This window comes from Pholis gunnellus (genome assembly GCF_910591455.1).
Source record: "Pholis gunnellus genome assembly, chromosome: 3".
Classification (NCBI taxonomy): Eukaryota; Metazoa; Chordata; class Actinopteri; order Perciformes; family Pholidae; genus Pholis; species Pholis gunnellus.
This window is the reverse complement of record NC_136529.1, coordinates 27,326,746-27,350,341: the sequence shown is the minus strand read 5'-3', so window position 1 is coordinate 27,350,341 and position 23,596 is coordinate 27,326,746. Positions and strand designations below refer to the sequence as shown.

Sequence of the window (23,596 nt, the reverse complement as noted above, 5' to 3'; positions counted from 1 at the left end):
TCTCCTCTCCCCGTGTCATTCGTCTTTTCATCAGCCTCTCCTCTTCAGCCTTCACCGCTCATCGCCTCTAATTTTCATGGCTTCTCATTCACCTCCTTGGCTTCATCTCTCCTACTTATCTCTCCTTACACTCTCCTCTCTCCTTTCTTGCTCTGCTTCTCTGAGTCACACTCAAAAGTGACCAAACTTGAAGGAAAAATACATGGATTATATCGTCTTGGGTTACTTTGGCATTGTTATCGGTTAAGGTGACATTTGTACTCACCAAAGTGAGCACTAAGATCTGGGAATGTGGAACTAACAGCATTAATATCGTCACGGATGCATTCAACATTCTCACTGTCCAATGATCCTATAAGATTGGAACTATGACGCTCCACGCTCTCTGCGGTCGTGTCAGGGACGGCGTGTCCATTTCCGCTCGTTACGTGAATAGGGTCTAACAGAAAAATAAAGGTTTGGGCAACAAAATCGACTTGGTCAGGCTGAGGAAACGATTGTGGTCTGGGATCAAAAAAGATACGATTGTCACGTAAAATAAGTACCCTCCCACATCTGTGCAATACAAGGATGCCATACTTCTCTCCAGTGAAATTGTGATTTGTAAGAGACAGGGATGAATTCCAGAAACCCACTGGTGTGAAATCTGAGTTTCTCACACATGTATGCACTTTTTGATGCACTGATTTGTCCTCAAAAGCCGTGACAGCATCAAAGACTCTGCATAATGGTTCACAACCACACCTTTCCCCCCACTTTGTGTTTCACTGGTGCAGTGCTGCGAAATCAAAGAGAGCGACACCCCTCGACCTTAATGCTTCTGATCCCTATTTCATCACAGAGCAATGAAGCCTCTTTGGTGAAATGCTAATAATTAGATTTTTTGTAAGTTGAAGTTGGAATTAGAGAGAAGCTTTAATGAAATTGAGTTAGCGTAATCATCTGATGTGATCATCGGGTCTCTTTAATGAATATAATAGTTATAATTTGCTCACATCACACGGGCGTTTCTTTGCTGTGTCGCTAAATAATTTCAACGTCAACGTGCACATCGGCTCTAATTTAATTTTCTGTGTTGTTATCATGCAGGAAAGTGCATTAACACGTGCAACGGGGTGACACGATCTCTGATCACACCTGCATGCTGCAGAGAACATCCCCCTCTGCTTCAGTGTTAATTAAGGCAATGTGAGGACATGCAGGATCGCTGTAAAGGTGCCTTTATGGTGGAGGCATAAAGCTGCGAGAGGGGCGAGCAGTAAAAGAGGCACTTTTCTCCACATGCAGCACTTTATAGATGACTGCCGCCTTCGTCCAGTTATTATCTGGTAAGGTGCTGTTTGTTGCTCGCTGCGCTTATGAGTGTTTTGGGGGGGCGTTCGAGCGCACAAGATCTGCCATCTTTGTTTAAAGATACACTCGCTGACTTTGTCGTTGTTCTCCCCACATTGTCTCTCAGCTCAGGGTTGATGTATTCAACCCAGTCGCCAGAAACAAATGTTGTAGGTTTCTGCAAACTACGGGAATACGTCCAATGTACCCACTTAGCTTTCAATAACGGACGCTCGATATACTTCGTCACTCGCTCTGACCCAACGCTAAAGCGCCGCCATTCAACGTGAACTCAATTTGAACTCATGGTGAGAGAGGTGCTGGAGGGAAATAAAAACATAAATAATCCGCTCTCGATCTGGGCACAAAAAGGATTGATTGCATCGTTGGACTGGATACATTTACTACTTGGTACTGAGGTTTTATCAGTCGATACCTCAAAGGAGCAGCATGTAGCATTTAGGGAGATCTATTTAAAGAAAGGGAATATATTATTACAAAGTATGTAATCACCAGTATACAGCCACAAAGTCAGCAGAGAGAGGAGGGTGGGGTGGATGGATGGGTCAGCAAGATGTCCTGTTTCCTACCAAACCAACAGGTCAACGCTAGTGTCTTGTAACTGTGACCATGTCGATCCCGAACTTCAACAAAGTGGATATAATCGACAATGACGATGAAGCGTCCCTAAACTTAATAAAGTAGTCATTTTAAACCGAGGCATGATCGTTCCCTGAACCAAACCAAGTAGTTTGTCCGACTAAACCTTAAACTGTCGGATTGGTTTCAGAAAGGACGGACGAACTCTGACGATGGAAATTCTGAAACTTTATTTCTTCTAAAAGTTACTTTTGAATCTGCAAAATGTTTCAGATTTCTTACTGCGTCTGTTGCACCACACTCAGGTTTGAATCTATTGTTTGCAGCCTCACACCTGTTAACAAAGTGTCCAGTGGAGCAACACAGTGAATTATCAAGATTCACAACAAAAACAGCACCGCGACATGCTGTCATCTGATCCAATGAACATTTAAAACCATAACAAATCGATGAAGTTAACTTTGAAAAGAAGTTGTTCTGGTTATTGCTTGTAAAACAGGACATGGTGTCTACTTGGCATCAGGAGCTCTTCTGGAGCCCATTTCTAACATCATCGAGTCATAGTTTAGTATTCACGGCAGCATTTCCATTTCCTAAAGTCCTTGCTCAGACATTTTCTTAAATTTGAAAAGTCCTTGCTGGAGCCTCTTCCTCCATTTTGGAAACAGTTATTCCTCCCCTCTGCCCTGCGGTCTCAACACAGACTCTGGCGAGAACAAACCACCGCAGTGCCAGCTTTAATAGAGGATAGAGGACTGTGTTGTGTGCGTGAGTGAGTGCTAACACAAGTGTTTATCTTGGTTGTGTGTGTGTGTGTGTGTGTGTGTGTGTGTTCTTGGTCAAAGATCCAGCCAAGATCATGTTAAATTTATTTCATTGGAAGCACCAACAGAATTGGTCGCCCTTTAAAGTGATTTGTTCTCCTCTCAGCAACACAGTAAAACTGTCCAGTCACGGCTCCCAAGTAGAGGAGAGAGAACGAGCAACAAGCCAAACGACTGGAATTTGTATTAAAATTAATGAATTTCATCAAAGTACGTCACAAAGACGCATTCATCTATTAATCTGAGCGGAAAACTCTTCAGTGTATCTGGATGTTTATTTGTAATAACGGTGAATAAGGGAGAGCTCGGGGTGAACGGGTGAGTCCACAAACACCGGACATTCACCCACGAGGCCGTTGCTCGTGTCTGATATGAAACCAGAAGTCAACTTTGACTTATTTGTCGCACAACTTCTGTACTAAAAGTGTCAATCTCAAAGAGTTTTGTTTAAATAATTGTCTATTAAGTCACTATCTATTGGATCCATACTATCCAAAGGAGGTAACACAACGGTGAATGAGCTTCTGGCCTATACTGGTATTGCAATATCTATATATTTGCAGTATTACGAACTGGGTGCCTGTAGTGACAAATAGCTTGTTTGCAGGAATTTCTACAGACTTTATATAAGATGTGGACAAAGTCAACATAGTCAACTTCCCCCTTTGGTTTGTGGACTGCGGTTTAACTGCCGTTATGAAGCCTTGAGTCGGCCGTTGGGGTATTCATTGAGAGCATCTGAGAGTACGATCTAACTTCTCTACTTGGTTATAAACTACGTATTTACAAACGTCTTTAAATCAAGTGCAAGAAGAGAGTATATTTCATGCAGTCTAGTTTGTCTTACAGTGACGATAAATACAAGCATATAATTCTCTTGGAAATCCGTTTGTTGTATTGCTTCAGCGACAATAGCATTTAATGTTTGGAGGAGCAGAAATATGGGATCTTTCTCTTTTTCCTCACTTTTATTACCCACACTTTAGTGACGCTGTCAGCCTCTCACTTTATCTCTTTCTGTCTGTGCCTCTTCTCTCTCTCTCTACTTCCTGTCGCTCGCGCCGTCTCGTTATTTTTACTTCTCGTTTGTGTCTTGACGGACTTCTAACGGGGTTCCTCCGTCTATATTCTGTCGTCTCTCCATCAGCGGAGAAACAAATGTCTCAAAGTTTGTAGAAAAAAAACACATTAGAAATCAGACAACAATCTCCCGGTGTGTGTGTATATATATATATATAAAAAAACATTAATAAGACAATCCAATTTGTATGGAAATGATATGCACTGGAGATATGCAAGCCTGTGTAAGTAAATAATGAATGTAGATCCAGACGTCAGCGTCCTCAAATCCTTCCTGCTGTCGCCACACTTAACACGTCCCGACGGAGGATTCAGGAGGGAAGGCGACGGCCGACTGAGTCCTCACGGTGTTACAAATTCATGACTGCTTCACAATCTGTGGCCACATTTCATTTTTTACTCTACACCTTAAGAGTGATACAGAGTGACATAAGTAGATCAAAAGCGCATTAAGTAATGTGCGCATCTGCAAGTTGCAACTTATTCATGGTGCCCAGAGGATGAATCCTGCCGCGTTTGGGGATCATCTGACTTTTGAAATTTAGCGCCATCAGCAAGGCAGAGTTACTTATGTTTTGTTTGTACTGAGAGTGTAGGTCGACAGCTACTGTACAGCGCAGTTCATTAAGGATAGGAGAAGTCTGTCAACAGTAATTATATCTTAAAAAAGAGGTAAAAATGAAACACCAAAGTATGCTTTACATTTAGTACTACCTGTTCATTTACAAGTGCCTTCATCATTTCAAGTGTTGATTGTAAAAATAAACGTTATATCTTAGCCAGTATAAAAGATATATATATAAACATATATATATATATATATATATATATATATATATATATATATATATACATTACAGAGCGGATACCATTCATGTAGCTTTGCTTCTGCCTGGATCAAGGGAGGACTTGATGATATGTCAAAGATATGCGTCAGATTGTCCGGCACGCATGAGTCAGAAATCAGATGTTCACCTGAAGACTGCTGCGTAATGTCTCAAGACTTCACTGCTGTGAATGAGAGGAATCAGTTATTTTCTGATTGCTTCATGGCGGTTATATGTTCTAACGCACAAAACATCAAACACAACAGATGACTTGTGTGTGGAGACAGACGCTCTCCTCCGCAGTGCATTCGTTGCAGCAGCAGCAACTTACTTCCGAGCACGCTGAACAGCAACGATGTAAAGGAACCTTTTAGAGCGATTAGATCCCTGAGCTACTTCACTCCATGTCGACGTGTCCTTGGCAAAAAGACTGAACCCCAAAATGCTCCCGAAGGCCGCGTATGAACGGGTGTGAAAGACATGTCGTGAAAAAAGCAATGTGAGTGGTTGGAAGACTAGAAAAGTGCGACACAAGTCCATTTACCATTTACCGTTAAATTGGCCACAACCCTTTTAGTCTCCTGGATTTTTCTCTGTAATGTTGACATTTATGGGTTTGAGTGAAATCTCTCAACAACTGCACGATCATTTTACCCACAAGATTCATGGAGCAATAACGTTGGTGATCCCTGAACTTCTCCATCACGTAGTTAAATGACCAGACATACAACGTCCCCATCAGCCTCAGATACACGTTGTGTTTAGTGATACGTGGCTAATGTTAGCATTCTAATACACTAAACTAAGATGGTGAACATGTTAAAGCTGCAAACATCAGCATGTTAAGGTTGAACAGTGCAGCATTCAATCACTGGAAGACTGAATCTGTAATGTTCTAATCCCAGTAGATGTAATGCAGATTGACATTTTCATTTATCTGCATTCATTTAATGGTTTATTGGACCAAATGTATGTTGTATGAAATGTAAGAGCCATGAAAAAGTGTCCTTCAAGTGCCATGTGTGTGTGTGTGTGTGTGTGTGTGTGTGTCTAAAGCACACAGCAGGTCAAACTCAGTGCAGCAGGTTAATGAACCAATGACGAATGAAGAATTTTATGACAGAAGTGTACAATCAATGCATATGGTTTGTCCAGAGTATTGCCAGCTGCAGGCCCCCGATCAATAACTCCCTCACGTCATCAGGACGCTTCATTTACCCAAAGTGGAGACGATGGAAAACATCCACTCCATCCAATTTGCCGGGGACACTTTCTGTGGCAGATTAACCAGATAAACCTTGATTTTTCAGGTTTATAACAATTAGATGTGTGTGTTTTTGGAAGAAAAGGCATTTGTTTTTTGGGGGGGTAACGGGCTGTTAACCCCTGGCTTCCCTCTGCAAGCCTGCAGTTATAACTGTTACAGTAGCTCCCCGGGGTTCAGAAATAGCACCGTGTGCTCAGTAAAAGCCTTCATTTGGAGAAAGGTTTAAAAAAAAAAAAATGCTTATCTACCAATAAAGTAATTAGCTCTGACTCTGTCTTCCGGCCCGCAACGCTCCACTTTGCCCGTCGGCGGCGATGCCAAGAGGTTTTCTAAAAGCAGCCTTCATCTCCAGCCTCGGTAATCACTCGTCATCGGCTGCAGCACCACCGAGAAAGTCAAATAAACGCTGCTGTTTTCGGCGCCTCCCAGGATCCTCTCTCTCTCTCTCTCTCTCTCCTCTATCTTGCTCTGACAACCACCTCACGTCAGATTCTCTCTCTCTCATTCTGTAAAGAACGGGCCGACGGTGACAGAGCAATTTCACTCAGTGGATATTGCAGTACATCCATTTGATTTGATTTAACCATTTATTCATACATGGCGGGGTTCGGACGTGCACCATTAGCTGCCCATCTCCCCGCAAAGTGTTGCTTCATTCTTGACTCGGGGAACAGGATGGACGAGAGGTTTCATCCAATGATGATACAAGGAATTGAGGGATGATTGAGAGAAATGACGGGGGGAAAGAATTATGAGCGAATAGATGGAAGCAGGGGGAATGCAGTAGCTGTAATGTGTGCATTGATATCAAGGAGGATGAAATCCTTCAAGGTATTCTGTACCTCACCCCCAGAACGATTTTTAGACTTCTTCTCCCAAAGACACAAAATCAGGTCAAGCTAAAGCACATCCTGATGTTTTATCTTCTTTTCCTACGTCACCCAGAGGAGGTGACTGTCTTCAAACGCTGTTGTTGCATATTCAGTGTGGAGGTACGGGACGGTGGGCGGGCGAAGGGATACGTCACAAGCTCTCAGCACAGCATGGGGGGGGGGGGGGGGGGGGGGCAAATAGAGCCTTTAGACGTTTGTGAAGTTGAGAGTTTTCAAATAAAAAAGGCATCCCAAGGAGAGAGCACTGACATTGTTGGGTCACTGTGCTAGAAGTGGAGTGTATTTATAGAGCCGTCAGGAGGTTTGGATAAAATCCTGCAGCAAACGTTGGCTGTGGTAGGGTTTGTTGTTTATGTAGAGAGGTGGAACAAATATAGAAATGACCATTTTCTATCTCTCCACATCCTTAAAAAAAGTACATTCTTGCCATTAAACATAATCTGCACATCTTTGTGAACACAAGTCGTTGTCTTTCCTCCATTTCCCACTTCAGACGGGATGTTCTTCAGCAAGTAAATGTGACCACGGTGTGAGTCATGAGTTGATTGATTCAAAATGTCATTGATTGCTTAAGTAGTCCAGACACCCCATAAATCAGGATCTGTTTATGGTGCCGGGGACTCAAAGGTTTATGGGATTTCTCTTCCTACTCTCTTGGAATCATAATCTGTTGTGCAGCTGATTTCATCAGTAAAATACGACCGGAGAAGACGAGCTTCCCCAACAAGACAAAAAAGGAAACGAATGTCCACCAAAAGTGAGGATTCGTGTTTATTTGATTTTTACTAATTGTAGAACGCTAACAGCACACATACACAATCACCTCCAGCACTGGGATTAAAACACGCCACAAAAATGCTGTCGCAATTTAAGATTGCAATCAAATTGTAATATTAGAATCACGTTCCCATGCAACAAAAAGTGTCTTCGTAGCATTTTATTTGATATTTTGCCTAAATGACTCTGCTGGTTATTTAGTGTGGCTAGCTAAGAGTTTGTTCAGGATTACAGTCAGTGTGGCTTTGTGGCACAAAGGCAGTAAAACTGCCTGTGCCAAAGCACACTGACTGTAATCCTGCGGGCTTAATAATATTTCTTTCTTTATCCAGAAAGTTTGGCACACTTCTCCTCACACAGCGTTGCCAACAGCGGCGCGAAAAATATATCCAAACGTGCGGCCCGATTGGAAATGGTGTGCTATGACTTTTATAAGAGATTCGCCCAGCGGTTTTCCCGAACATCCCGAAAAACGGAACAATCCTAACTGGAATACTTGTGATGAAGCCTGCCATTTAATAACCTTTGTGTTTGTGTCAAACATTATGAATATGTCTCCTCTCCCCCTCTCTCACCCACCCAGTCCCACCCTTTCAAAATAAAAGCCCCATAGAGTAACTGTATCTTAACATGTAGCTCAGAATGAGGTTCGTACAGAAATGATGGGAGCGTTAGCTTCTCAAACAAAGATGTATATGTCCAGTACAGAAATGACGGGAGCCATTTGTGGACTGTCAATCCAAGAGTATGAATCTAAAATGCAGTAAAGAGAGAAGCACTATCTCAATTGAACCTGAACGACACTACCGGTAACATCGGCGTGTGTGTATATTGCGACGTCTTCGGGCAGTAGAAGCCACACGGTCAAAATTTCTTGCGAAATTTTCTAGTTGACCAATGCTGTCTTTTCTACAGGAGCAGAGAAGAGTCTTTACTGTGTAAACTGTGAAACAACTTTATCTTAAGCCCCATTCGCACAGGACTAGTACCACCATGAGACCTCGTGTGATTCAGAATTACTTCCTGGTATGATGTCAAGGCTCTGTGTAACATCCGCCTAGATAAAGCATGTTATACTATATGGTATTTGAATTGGATATTATATATGACATAGGCCTATTCATGTTTATATAGCACTCAAAGACCTCTTCCCCTGATGGGACGGGGCTCCATGCTGTGTAGCGAGATGAGCTCCTGAATTTGCAGCCAAAATGTCAAAACTTTCAAACGGAATTTCTGACGAAGCCTCGATTCATTCTCGACCTGGAAAGAGGCAAAACAATAACATGTGTGGAGAAATAAAAAACACAAAGAATCACAGCGACGCTGATGCAAACACCACCGTATTTGGCAAAAATAAGGTGAGTGCTTTGCTTTGGAGTTTTGACTCGACAAATGACCGGCATGGCAGATTCATACAGGATTAAGATCACAGACGACCTCTTCAGTTATTACAAATGACGACATCATCAGGTAATACTCGTCCTGTGTGAACATGGCTCTACTCTTCAGTTACAGTCGAGGGATCCGCACATCACAGGCTTCAACACGTGTCCTTCTGGAGTAGTGTGTCGTCAACGTGACCTCACAGAAGTATGTGAAATGACCGCAACCTCTTAATGGCGTATTACGGAAACTATTTAGGTTTCGGCAACAAATCCACTTGGTTAAAGGTTTAGGAAAGAAAAGATCTTGGTTTGTGCCTAAAATAACTTTAGTACCCACTTTATTTAATGGAGGCCTCTTTACATGTCTCAAATTACAATCAAACTTTGCCTCAAGTTGAGTAGAATCTTAATACAGAGATGCTAGGAATACTAGAATAAATAATCACACACAACTACAAAAGCAGAGCGATCTCAAATTAACTTGAATCTGTCAAGTAAAGAACACAACGTCAAAGCATTCTTGTCTTGTACAAGTTTCAGTGACTTCCAATGGATACTTTACTAGCCTTCTTATTTTATAATAAGTCAACGTTGACTTTTGGTTGGACACCGGACATTGTACACTGTTATTCTGTACTGTGTAAGTACAGCCTGTATCTGTGTTTTAAACCATGTAGGCCACAAAGTGTGACAAACCTTTTCTGTCTCTTTCTGTCCGTCAGCGCGTTGGCCGGATCCGTCGGCTGAATGGGGAGCAGCTATTTTTGTGTCTGCTCCGCGTTCATTAATATCTCTCTGCTGGGAGACAAACTAATGAGTCCTGGCTCTCTGATTGCTTCATCACAACTTCTGTGCGTCACGTCAGACTCTTTTTTGTGCTACATCACAGTGGGCGCTCCGCATCGCACGCTGTGAACCCCACATTCGCCACTGACAGAGTGGGCTGTTTTTAGAGTCCGGTGGGATTTCACTTTTCTCAGTGCACACGCTCATATTTACACGCGTGAGACTTCAATGTTTTCATCTTTTGACAGCAGTATAGGAAGGAATGCAGTAAGTCTTTGCACATATTAGATCTTCAGAGAGAGGACTAACCGGCTCGTGGGTGAGTTGAAAGGAAGGAGAGAAATCAGGTCAAGCATACTTAACGATCCCGTGCTGACACACTGAGCGACCAGGTTTTTTGTGTGTGACTGGGCCAGATTTAAGATCCCAAACATCTGGAAAACAAGATAAACAACAACAGCTGGTCACAGAGGGGTAAAGTGGTCCAGCCTGGCTTTCCAAGCAGATGCTGGCTGTCCTCACATCTGTCTTCTTAAACACTTAAACAATGTGTGTTTCAGTGTCTTTACCTGGAGCTGCTGCAGACTGCTCTCAAGGGGATTGTCTCATTTTTATACAATCAGAAACATAAGTTATCATAATAGTTTTAAGATGCTATGATTAGAAAGAAAATTCACTATAATGTAATAAATAGTTCTAAACACAATTTAAAACTGTAACTAAATGAACATCATGCTGTATTGAAGAAGACTTGAAACTAGAGATTGAGACCATAAACTCATGTTTACAATGTTTACTGAGGTAATAAATCAAGAGAGAAGTAGAGTCATTTTCTCATAGACTTCTATACAACCAGAGGAGTCGCCCCCTGGTGGACACTAGAGGGAATGCAGGTTTTAAGACATTTCCAGATTGGCGTCATTCGACAGAACCGGAGGTTGCTGCTTTAGTACGAGGGAATATTTGTATTTAAAATTTTGGGGAGCTGTCCCTTTAACTGTCGCAACCTACGTAAGTCACTGAAACATAATTATATTATACTACCAAATAAAGGCTACTCATCAAACCACAACCTTTTTCTTAACCGAACCAACAGCTTTGTTGCCTAAAGAGCAGGTTTTGCAGGCCCACTGATTGTTGGTGTTGCTGGACAAAAAATAAGAATTACCATTTTCTAAAACCATTGAAAGACGATACGCTGAATAAGAACTTTTTTAAGACGGCCGTGGGCTGCAACGTTTTTTGAGTCTCTGAACCTGAATTAGTCATTAAAGTTAGAAAACAGTTCTGTGTCTGAGGGCTAACATCTGTTTTATCTGCCTAAAAAATAACTTATACGCTGCAACAGTGAGTCTTAGCTGTGTCCCAAAAGGGTACATGAGCAGCTGAGTTTTCTCAGGTTTTTTAATAAATGACCGACCGGCAGAACGAAGAATACGAGATGCTGATAGAACGAGATGCAAAGATGCACACAGGCAGAGAAAAAGAGGAAAGCATCGCAGGTCTCATATGTGGAAAGCGAATCCCGTTAGAAATGTTGGAAATAAGAGAAAGTGCCAATCTTCTGCATTTTAATCTTTTACCCTGATTGCCTGCGGAGATTGCCTTTCACTCTGCTACAGGAGAAGCATGTTGAATTGGATTGAACTGAACTGAGATAATATCCACTCAGCGCCATGAAAGGGTCGCGGAGAAGCAGAGTGGCTCATGTGTCTGCAGCCATTATCCACTTGCTACATTAGTTACGTAACTCCAGTCCGCCTCAATACGCCACCAGTGACAAGAGGTGACAGCAGGTTACACACACACACACACACACACACACACACAGGCAAATAACATGCCTCCGTGTAAAATGTCTCTCAATGCAAGTTTTGTGACATTTGTGATATGCCGATATTTTTCAGGATGTCGTTTGGACTGTGTTGTACCCAGCGCAGCCGGAATACGCATCTCAGTTGGGTTTTTACTGCAGTTGGTGACGCACAAGATAACTGTGAGACTCTGTGAGGCATGGCTGGGGTAGAAACCGTGGATGATTTAGAGGCGCATCCCCGAAAGAAAAGGCCACATTTGTGGTCAGAAGGAGGAACACATCTACTTTTAAACATTGTGAAATACTTGAATACCAACAGGTTATTGGATATGTGCAAATATGGCAACGGTGACCTTTTTGAGGAAGTGTGGTTGAAGGAATGATGGATGAATGGATGAATGAGTCAAAACTGTGAAAAAATCATATTATTATTATGATTATTATTATTCTGCCTGTAGGATGCACATCATTGGTACATACAGCTGCATGTAAACGGAGAATATTAGTGGAATATTAATGTTCATTAGCCATGTAAATAGCTTTGTAGGAATATTGTCTTTTTTGGAATAAGAGTAAACAAAGTCATTGTTTTTTTTTACCAGGTGTCACAACAACAACTGTAAGATAGATGACACACACACACACACACACACACACACACACACACACACAAACACACAATCATGCACTCACACACAAGTGCATACATATAAGAACACATTCCTACCCGAGCAGACGACTTTTCCTTTCCACACAAACACATTTCATTGGTGGAATTGTTGTATTACATTATAACTTGTGTTATTTGTCTAAATGTTGTATAAAGATTCAATGTATTTTAATGTAAAGCAATTTATGTCACATTTTCTGTTTGAAAGCAGCTTTACATTCCCACACTGGATTATGTTATGTTCTGATTTTATTGGGTACTAATATATTGTGACTTGATCATTTATTATCTGGCTCGATTATACCTGGTTTAATTTGAAATGATTGTCTTTTTGAACATTGTATTCATTTAAATAAAACGGCAGGGTGTTAGCGGCTTTAAGCCCGAGACAGATTTCCTTGTGGGGCAATAAAGTGAGTCTTATCTTATCTGTCACCCCCTCTGGATGTTAGGTGCATTGCAGCAGTTAATAGTGATTATATTTGTGTCACTTTCAAGAGCCTATCTTCTCTCTTTAACGGTCAGAGAAAGCTGACGTGTCTGAGCCTCGGTGTGGTAATTGTGCAGACTTGTAGAGTCGCCCACAGACTGTGAAGCCTGTCATTCTGTTCATTTGTCTTCCAGTGTGAGCTCATCGAGAGCTTTACGGTCTGAAGTGTCTACCGGTTTCATTTGTGTCCCCGTCGCAAACAAAGAATGCGTCCGTGTGTTTCTGTGGCTTGGCTGAGTTTTACAGAAGAATTTAATGTTTCATGAGAAGTCTGACTTAGTGCAGACCTTTGAATGTTGCTGCTGATGAGTAAAGCAGATTTGGTTGCCTGTAAATCCAGACGCAGGAGTTTTGTTTTTCAACTAAACCTTTTTTTTGTGGCTGTCCAGGTTGCTCACCGAGTCTCACAAGCATCAAAAGTGCATCCTGCCCCAATTTTGTATTGCTTGTAATCTGCAGAGTTTTAGGCTCATGTCGCTCTAAAGCTCAGCGTAAATCAGTCTGAATGACAGCGTCAGGTAAATAAAAACGCTCAATGCTGGTGTGTACTGCATACACATGAAGACACAACACAGTCTCACGGCAGTGCGTGAAGTAGTCATGAAATGCAATCAATTGGTTTCTTTACAGGGACGAGAATAGTCCGTATTTTTTTAGTTTGGCTCAGAACGACTTTCTTTGGGACGACGTAATGTTAAAAATGAAAGTTAGATTTAGGAAAAACATCATGGTTTAGGCAACAAAACCATGATTAGTTAGGTTTCGGCAACACAACCAACAGGTAGATTTAGGCAACAACAGCGATGAACAGTCTGGAGAAAACCACCACCATAAAACCACAACGCGGTGTTGAATGCCTGATGTCCTGTTTGTTGGACCCCTCCACCTTCCCTTCCGTCCACCAATAGTTGTCTTTTTGGATATTAAATATTACCACAAATAATATGTAGACAGTGCTGCTGTTCCACAGACTGACACTGGAGATAATATGGAACCAGTGAAGAAGCAGGAGCAGTAACCCAAATGTGCCAACGTCCCACGTGAGCGATAGAAATAGCACCGTTCTAGGTCGCCCTTTAATAACTGCAGAACTAACTTCATGCCACTGTGCTGCTGGTGTGTGTGTGTGTGTGTGTGTGTGTGTGTGTGTGTGTGTGTGACTGACTTCTTTCTTCTTTCTGATTGAAGCTGTCTGTGGACAAAGAGAGAGAACAACATCGTCTGGATTTGATCAGTTGTAACGTAGGATCGCAAACACCTCTGCAGGTGGAGGAGGGGCTCAAATACCTTTAATCCACTAACTTTGAGGAATTTAATGCATTTATTCAGTAAGAAGACTCCCAGTTAAACCCATATAGCTCCATTATGAGACGGATTGCATTACCATTTTACAAAAATAGTGTTTGTGTGCGTGCGTCTCTGTCCTCACTATTAAAGGCAAACAACTTTCCCGTCCTGTCCTGAAAACAAGGTCAAAGACCTCGTACTGGAGAACTTCATTATAAACTCAACCTCTATGAACACGCACACACACACACACACACACACACACACACACACACACACTCAAACACACACACACACACACACACACACACTCACAGGACACCTTGCCGCCAGGGAAAGGTCCCATTAAGTGTGTCGCGCATCGATTTTGTGGTCAATTTTGCAACAAGATGAATGTCTCCACTCCGAGGAGGAAACGGTGCTTTCGTCCTTGTTCTTGTTCAAATGAGTCCTCATCACTGTCGTCGTCCTTTTTCTGAGGTCACAGCGGGACACACACATAAAAAGCTTTGAATAAACAGTTTATACACAAACCTGGAGATTCCTTTCAATATTTTTGAAACAGTTTTTATTTTATTTGGTGGGTAAAAACCAGCAGCTGAAGTGTTTGTACGTCTGTTTCCCTGCAGTGGACACAGAGGGCAGGAAGTTGAAGGGAGGCATCCAGAGGAGCACGGAGACAGGTCTGGCTGTGGAGATGCCCAGTCGGACCGTCCGGCAGGCGAGCCACGAGTCGATAGAGGACAGCATGAACAGCTACGGCTCCGAGGGAAAGTAAGTAACTCATCCTGCTACGACGCAACCCCGAGTCCGACAGGAAGCCAGAGCCAACAATCATTATTTTTGGTGACTTTTGCCTCTTATTGGAGAGCTGATAGTGTTGAGAAAGAAAGAAATCAAGGGGCAGCCTGGTGTTCTAAAATGACATTCCCATTCAACAAAACATTTTCAATTACAGCTCGGGGGAAAATTTTTGTTTTTGATGCATCACAAATACATTTCCAATCATAGTCCAATGAAGTCTGCGTCGAGAGGATGGATGGGTGGTTCAAACATCGAGGCCGTTCATGCAACAGTTCATGCAACAGTTCATGCAACAGTTCATGCAGCAGTTCATGCAGCAGTTCATGCAACAGTTCATGCAGCAGTTCATGCAGCAGTTCATGCAGCAGTTCATGCAACACTTCATGCAGCAGTTCATGCAGCAGTTCATGCAGCAGTTCATGCAGCAGTTCATGCAGCAGTTCATGCAACAGTTCATGCAGCAGTTCATGCATATTTTGACTGCTTTCTATGTCCTCTTCCTTATGTTTGTCCAGCATTGTTTTCCCTCCCATTAGCTATCTTCTCTGTCTGTGTGTCTGAAGCATGTCTCATTCATTTAAGAACAAAGTTACCCTGACATTTGGAGGATTCTTTGGCATTTGTTTTTTTTGGATGTTGCACCCGGAAATCCATTTTATTTTCCTCCGTAGATTTTCTCCTGCATGTGTGTTTCAATCATCCGTCAGACAGAAACCGTCAGCAGCGGTGGATGCCACACAGAGAGCGACAGTGAAGCTCAGTGGAAAAGTGCCTGTGACATCAGTAATACTAGTGTACTACTACTGAACACACACACACACACACACACCCACACAGTGCCAACCTGGCTACCAGCTTGAATTCCTGCAGTTACGTAACGAGAGGAGGCCGACAGATTGGAGCTGGGAGGGTTTAAAGACACACAGAGGAGCGACGAAAACAAGGCGAGGTAGAGACTCAGAGAGAGGATGATTGCATCATGTGTTTGCATATTAATAATCCATTTATATTTGGAATATGTAAATATTCTGTTTACGAGCTGCTGCATGGAAACGTTGTTAAGCCGGCGTCCCAAATGAACCAGGAAGGAATATGTGAGCTGAGATATGACGACGCTCTCCGCTTTATTCTGTCATGTAAACTCTATATTCAGTCTGAAGCTGCTCTGAGGAACTTTCATTTTGTGTTGATTTTGGCGGCACCTGTGCGGTTGTGTTTCCGAGCACCAGAGTGCCTTTAGAAAACCTCTCGTTGTACTGCAGCAGCTTCCAACAGTCTGCCCCGCTCATAAATGGATTACTGAACAGGCCGACCGGGGACTCAAGGGGTCAGGGGGCCTATAAAATGTCACTGAAATAAAAAACAACCATAAAACTATCACAAAGACACACACACACAATGACTACAGGGATGCAAAACGACCACAAGAAGATGCTAAATTACACAAAATAGACCAGAGCGACCAAACACATGCACACAAAGACTGTGTAGACACAAAGAGACACAAAGTTACTAAAAAGATACGTAAAGTTAATAAAAATACATTGCAAAACACTCACAAAGACACGTAGAACAACTGAAAAGAGATGTAAAAGCACCACAAACAGATGCAAAATAACTAGAAATAGATGTAAAATAAGCACAAAATGACCAAAAGTAAAAAAGATACTCTCAAAACTACTACAAGAAAAAACAAAATGACCATGAACAGAGAGAGATGATCTGTGTTTTCACACTGAGCCTGTTTTGGTTCAAACAACGCCGCGTTTACTCGTCTTCCTTCTCGTCTTCCTCCTCGTCTTCGTCCTTTATCCCAGTTGGCTAAATCAGAAACACAACACGAGCCGATCGCACACTTCGTCCGGTCACAGTCGCAATTGAAACTCTTGTCTCTCGAAAAAATTATTTGCAAACACAAATATGCTTTGAAAAAAACACATAACGGAGCCGGGGTTACGTTTTCTATTAACATAACAAAGAAATGTTCTCTTATTGATACTGAATGTATCAGCAAAATGTTCACTGACGACACATTTCATTTGTTGTGGGACAATATCCGCGTGTCGAAACCACAGCACGTTATAACTTTGGGGAAATATCTTCATTAAATACTGAAAAAGTACATTTTTATGACCTAAACTCAACCACACAGACACTCAATTGAGTTGTAAGAGACAGTTGTTGTGAACAGAAGGCGATGTAATAGAATTATATCATGATTCATTATTGTTACCTGAACTTGAAGCTGAACTTGATCCCTTGAAATACAAGGAATTCAGTCAGTGCACAAGAACAATATCAACAACAGAAATGCTCTCGTCATTGAGGAGGTGAATTCTATATTTCTTTCTCAATAATTTGTGTCGTAAAGCCGTAAACTTTAACATCTAGCGTGTGAGCGCTCTCCTTTCTCTACGAGCTAAACGCTCCGTTAATTCCCGGTGACCCTGCACAAGATAAGCGGTTATAGATTACGGACGGATGGATTGAAACTACAGGAAAACAGTTTTTCTTAAACCGGTTTCGGTTTGCCGCCGGGAAGCATCACGGCCGTGGCCTCAACCAAAGCCTTTCTTCTCCGGCTAAATTTAAAAGTTACAGAATGTCTGAATAATGCCGCCGTTACATCATCATTTTTTATGATCTCTTGATTCTGCCAAACAAGAGGAGCTGAGTGATAAAAATGTAAATCTCTTTATGCGCTCTAAGCTACGAGCACGACGACATCGAGGGGAAACCACGGTCGTTAAACTGAGCTGCACCGCGACATTATTTAAATCGGCAGCAGAGAACCGCCGCTCGTCTTCCAGTCCGCCTGCGTTTTCAGTCCGCTGATTGAAAAAGCTGCTGTGCCCGTGTGTGTGCACGGCCATGAATAAGCACTTTGTTAGCTAACGCCATCCAATCACACTTATGAGCTTATCGATTTATGGCCCGGGCAATTCGGTTCCAGGCAAATGTGTGTGTGTGTGTGTGTGTGTTTGTGTGTGCTGATGGTGCAAAACAGGAATGGTTGTGTGTGTGTGTGTGTGTGTGTAAGGACAATGAGAATACTATATACTGTAAGCACATGGGCAGAAATGACACTGTTGACGTTTTATTAGTTTTAAGTTGTTCCAGTGGAATTTCCTTTTTTTAAATTTAAATTCCTTTCTTGGTGGAAACTAACTCTTGGCTAAGAACCTCAGATAAACTGCAACTGTTGTGTGATGTGCAGCACTATAGAGTTTATGGGAACATTGCAACATTTATAGATTACTTCTTTGCGAGGGCAAATATGTTTTAAAGGAGACGTAATGCTGATGAACGTCGATTTAATGAGTCATTCATCTGGAAAAGTTCCACTGTATTTAATTTGTTACCCCTGGTAAAGCTCGATTTACGGTTTCATGCTCATGTTTAGGTACTTAAAGTACTTTTAAAGGCCTCTACACAACGGGAGCTTAAAGAATATGCATCGCACAAATGATAAATGCGAATATTAAATGTCCAGGGCTTTTATTGTGAAAGCACTGGAGGAGACGATCTGGTCGGCGCTCCCTTTGTCAAGGTTGAGAGGAGTAATACAAATGGATTTGGACTACGGGGTTTCCGTGTTGTTGTTTTAAAACATAAATAGGTTAAAATCAACCCGTTCCACACAACGTGATCAGTTGAAAAGCTCAGAAAAATCAAACTTGTTCCGTTTCTTTTTCGCTCCGTAATGTTCGCAAACTGACGTTTAGTCATTTACCACACTGGCAGTGAATATTCCTGCATCTTTATATTCAGACTCGGTTAACCTGCTTTAAAAACACCTTTATCTGCATCTTCCCTTTTCTCTGCATACGCGAAAGCACGATTATTTCCCCCAACAGTGGGCGTGGCCTCGGCAGGGTGGAGACTTGTCACTTGGCTGGCTGCCTTTAGGATGTATTTATGCACGATGTCATGTTAATGCATGATTATGGTGCAAAAAGGATAAAGTTGTTGCAGAGTACAGTGCGAGTAAGTCCTGCTATTAAGGTACAATGGACCAACTATAACGAAAAATAAGTATAGACTTTAGGTTTTCCAGCTTTGGCTGTTTAACTCAAACAACCCGAACAAAGTTGACACGTATTCTTCTTGGTCCAGTTCAAGTTGACCGAGGTCCACACGAATGACACGTTCATCCATTTTTTTCAGGTTTTGACAAGAACATAAATGGCGAATAATACAGCACCATGGATGTGTGTAACAGCACGCGATTTCACGTTGAGCGCCAACATTTCTGTGAAGCCGCTGTGTAATCCCTCAGATGTGCCTCACACACACCAATATAATCTACAGCTCAGGATTTTATCACCAAGTAATACCCACTCGGCTAATGTTGCTCCACTTATTGCATGTCAGCACACACACACTCACACACACACACACACACACACACACACACACACACACACACACACACACACACACACACACATTGGATTTCTCCCTAATATCTTGATTTAATAATTCCATGTATAATTTACATATTGCAGCACACAGAATGGAACTGTGAATAGTCATAAACATGCATTGACATAAATAACACACATTTGCACAAACTAAAGGAAAACTAATGAGATTTCATTAACGTTAAATATTAAATAAGACCTGCAATAATTCAATGTTCGCTAACGTCTGCATTAATGACTAATCTAGGCTAAGTGGGTCTGCGTGTTAATCATATCGAGGACAGACTGCCGTGTTTGGCCTCTCGGGCTGAAGTCGATATTTAATGTGAGCCTGTGTGCCTTTGTGTGACTTTGTTGCAACAATCTAGTAAATATTTTAATACTTTTTTTTTTTCCTTCATTTAACGACGACAAAAAAAAGCTGTTTGGTGATTTAGGTCGCGGTCCTTTGCGGAGCGACTCGTGCTGTAAAATATAATACACCCGTCTCCTCAAACGCACGGCTAAAGCACTCTCATCGGAGCAGAGATGAATAGAGATTGTAAAGTAGAATGAAGGTTAAAGAGATGGAGAGGAAGAAAAGGAAGGAAAGAATTAGAGAGCTGCCATAAGAAATAATAAACATACTCACCAGAGTCAAACTATGGGAATTCAATAGCCCTGGTCCAGAGTGTCAACAGGCCGCAGGATTGTTGGGAAGGAGGGGCATCACTTTTTTGGGGGCGGGAACAATAAATCGGTACTTTGTGAAATCTACGCTAATCCGTATGTTTACATACTAAACATGTAATAAGAATAAAACAATCGCATCGCCAAGTAACAGTTATGAAAATGTCAACATTTCAGATCAATGAAGCAACAGGCTACAGTTACACTGAATTATTCTGCGAGACAAAAAAACAATTCAGTGCAGGAGATTAGGTAATACCGCCAATATGGACAATTCTTTAATTCACCAACTTTGAAGGACAACATTTTTCAATCAAACTCGACTCTTTTGAGTAAAACGTTTGAGCGTCTTCAGCACGCTCGGCATCGAACCGCATCAACAGCGCTGAAGAACGGACCCTTTGTTTTCCCCCGAAAACAGTCGAGTACTGAACTTTGCTAAAAATCATTTGCTGGAGTTTTCAGTGCACAAGTTATTCATGACTCACGTTTCTTTCTTGCAGAGTTTCGAGGCTCATATAAGCATGGTGTTATATACTGCCTGTATGTCCTCATGCCCACGTAGAAACGGCTGTAAGGGACCAGTTGGCTGCTTCTGGCCAATCATATTGTCCAGATTTCGTAACTTTTTTTTAATTTTTCAAATATTGGATTGCTATGCCACTAACTAATACTAATTATAACAAAACAAATATGTTAATTTCCAGGCTGGGCACCTAAGTGGTACAAAGTAGGTGGTCCCGGTTGTGTGGTGATGTGGTGATAACTTGTGGGGCTTGTTGGTCACCTCTTCAGCTGGGAATCCCAACCATTACCGGTCACAACCGCAAAATGAACAATAAATCATGATAATTTATTCAAGAGACTTTGGTTCCTGTCTCATGACGGACTGAAAACTGTTCTGGATCAGGTGCCACAACAACCAGGCAGCCTTAGCAACGGAGAACACTTCGGTTGATTAACCTTTTGGACCCCTAGAGGGCCCGGGGCCAAACCTGAACATGATGAATTGGCATCGGTTTTTGCACTTCTAAAAGAGACAGCTCATATTCTGGTCCAACTTCCTCATTCGTGGCAGTCGACCAGCCCAGTTCCAGGACCCGCGTGTTAGCCGTTCATTTTTAGAGGTGTGGACAAAACTCAAAACACTATCGTTGGCAACTTCTGTAGAAGCTTTGCCGGAAGAAACGGAAACTTGTAATCAAAGCAGCTAAATGGTATTCAGGCTTCATTATTTCATTATTTAAACCTGTGCTGTTCCTACTGTGACAAGTCAAAATGTTAAAAACGGTTATTTTTGCTCACTGCGCTAATCAGAGAAGTGCCAATCAATCAATCATAGACACACCCCCTGAGAGGAGCTTTGGCGAGCCAAAGTGAGTGGGCACACCCGTGTGGGTGGACCACGGTTCGGCCGGACCTCCAGAGCAGGAAGAAGCTGCTCTCAGGAAGCCGGGTTCAGACGCATGTGGAGCAAACACAGATTGATGATATGCATCAGCATCAGAACATGTTAGGGGTGGATTTGTCCTTCCATTGCACACCCACACACGCACACACACACACATACACACACACAGTTGAAGTATACCTGGCGCTCTGCCACCGAAGCACTCTGAGCTGATTCCTTTGCATACACACACAAAGTAAGGACACAGGGGGGTCAAACTCTAAAGGCTGTGGGTGATTTCAGGGAGCCAATTTGAGAGTTGGGAGTAACAGTACTGATCACTTCCTGTATTTCTATTTTCTTTCCTCCAGGCAGTTTTTTTTTGTCTCGGCTGTCTTTCATGCTTTCTTTATCTCCCAGTCTCTGACTCACCTTCTCTAATTGAAGTGCCCGGTCATAACTTTAAGCAGCCCTTTCACTCTCTCTCTCTGCAGCCTGAACTACAGCGGCATGTGTCTGGCATCGGACGCACAGTTCAGTGACTTCCTGGACGGGATGGGACCCGCTCAGTTTGTTGGGCGACAGACGCTGGCGACGACGTCGATGGGTGAGAGAGAGGACGTTTATTTGTCATCAACCATTTAGCAAAGCAGAGCCGCCGGAGCCTCTCAGATGGCTAAAGCAAGACTAACAACTTAATCCATCCCTCTTTACTTTCTTATCTCCAAGTTGAGAAGAATGATTCAGATTTGAGGGTCACAACTATCACCTCTATTTTGTAAAACGCCTCTGAAACTCTCCCCATGAGAACAGCTCATTTCCTCATAAAACTGAAAAAATGACTGAAATTATTTCACATTGGCAAAATAGTGCCTCATAAATCAGAGCTGTTCCGTACTGCAGGTTTTTTTCTCTCATCGTTGATTATTCATATCCAGGCCATATATATTGGATGTTTTGATCTTATCCAGCCTGTTCTCCACAACCAACCCTGTCTCCTACAGATTTACGTTTCCATACAACTACACTGCAGTTTAGTTTACTCAGTTTACAAATTTATAAATTTTCCCACAGTTTTACACACACACGGTAAACTTTGTTAATTGAAACAAAACAAAAACGCAACAAAACTATTCAGTTAAGTTTAGAAAAAAGATGATGGTTTGGCTTGAAATAAGTACGTTTGATACATTATTTAAGTTACTGACGAAAATTTAAATAAAACCTGGACTTTTGGTTTTGCACGGGACAAGAACAGCAGTTTCCTGGGTGAAAGTCTGGTGTTTGTCTGACCCATCAGTCCACAATTGCCCTCTCTCCTACGCTGACTTTTATTAGAAACCTATTTGTGATACGTCAAAAACAAACCTAATCATGGGTAAAAAATGTTTCCCTCGAAAATGTAATTCAAAGTGCAGTTTCGTTGTATGGGAATGTCACTTTTAGGAGGCAGGGCTGCTGACTTCTTCATATCCAGGCCTACTGGAGATATATATCATGTGCAGCCCGTCCTCCACAGCTGTGAGCTACTGTAAGTGGGTCAGTTTCCTCGCTGGCAGCCAGACAGTGTCCTTGGCCCGACAACAGTGACACTGACTGGACCAGCTCCGCTCCAAACCTGCTGTCCAGTCCAACGTTACATAATATCAGAGAATAGAACTTGGCCTTCATCTGCCTTCTGTCGCTTTCGAAGGAATGCATTCGGGGATATTTATGGGATATTTGGGATTAAAACGGTCAATGAGTTCAATGTGACGCCTGAGCAACACTGCCTGGGTGAGCATGTGTGCGTTGCTGAACCTCATGCTTTTATTTTGGCGGTTCACAGCAAAAATAGACAGTGAAAATGATCTCATACCATCAACATTACTACCGTTTCAATGTCTATATCTGTACTTTTAATCACTTCCCTTTTTCCGTTTAAAAATAAAAGCCCTCTAGCGTCTTACTGTGGAGAGTGTACCTTCACTTTTTAACACAAGCCTTTTATTCTGAAATATTTGCGAGACTGTGAAAATACGATGACTTGCACGTTCCGTAAATGAATAAAGTGCCATCTTTTATTTGTGGATTGTTATTAATATTTACAAATGAACACACACACCCACCATATCCAGCCAAACACAGAGGTCGTGTGATCGATAATGTAAGTCTAGTACAAATCGGCATCTCGGTGATTTGGGGGCATTTTTTAATTTCTCTGAAACCTTTTTTGCTTCTTTATCGGCCGAGAATTATGGAGACTGATTGTGAAATTATGAAGGAAAGTTCT

General features: G+C 42.1%; 1 protein-coding gene across 1 annotated transcript in view; it reads left to right on the top strand.

Annotated features, from left to right (window-relative positions):
- rims4 (regulating synaptic membrane exocytosis 4) overlaps positions 1–23,596 on the top strand; it is a gene marked incomplete at both ends in the record, with an annotated part of 44,401 nt that overhangs the window by 9,008 nt on the left and 11,797 nt on the right. Inside the window, 2 exons of the mRNA XM_079186081.1 lie at positions 14,676–14,811; positions 21,819–21,931. Of these exons, the coding sequence (XP_079042207.1) occupies positions 14,676–14,811; positions 21,819–21,931 (249 nt within the window). The remainder of the gene's footprint in view (positions 1–14,675; positions 14,812–21,818; positions 21,932–23,596) is intronic.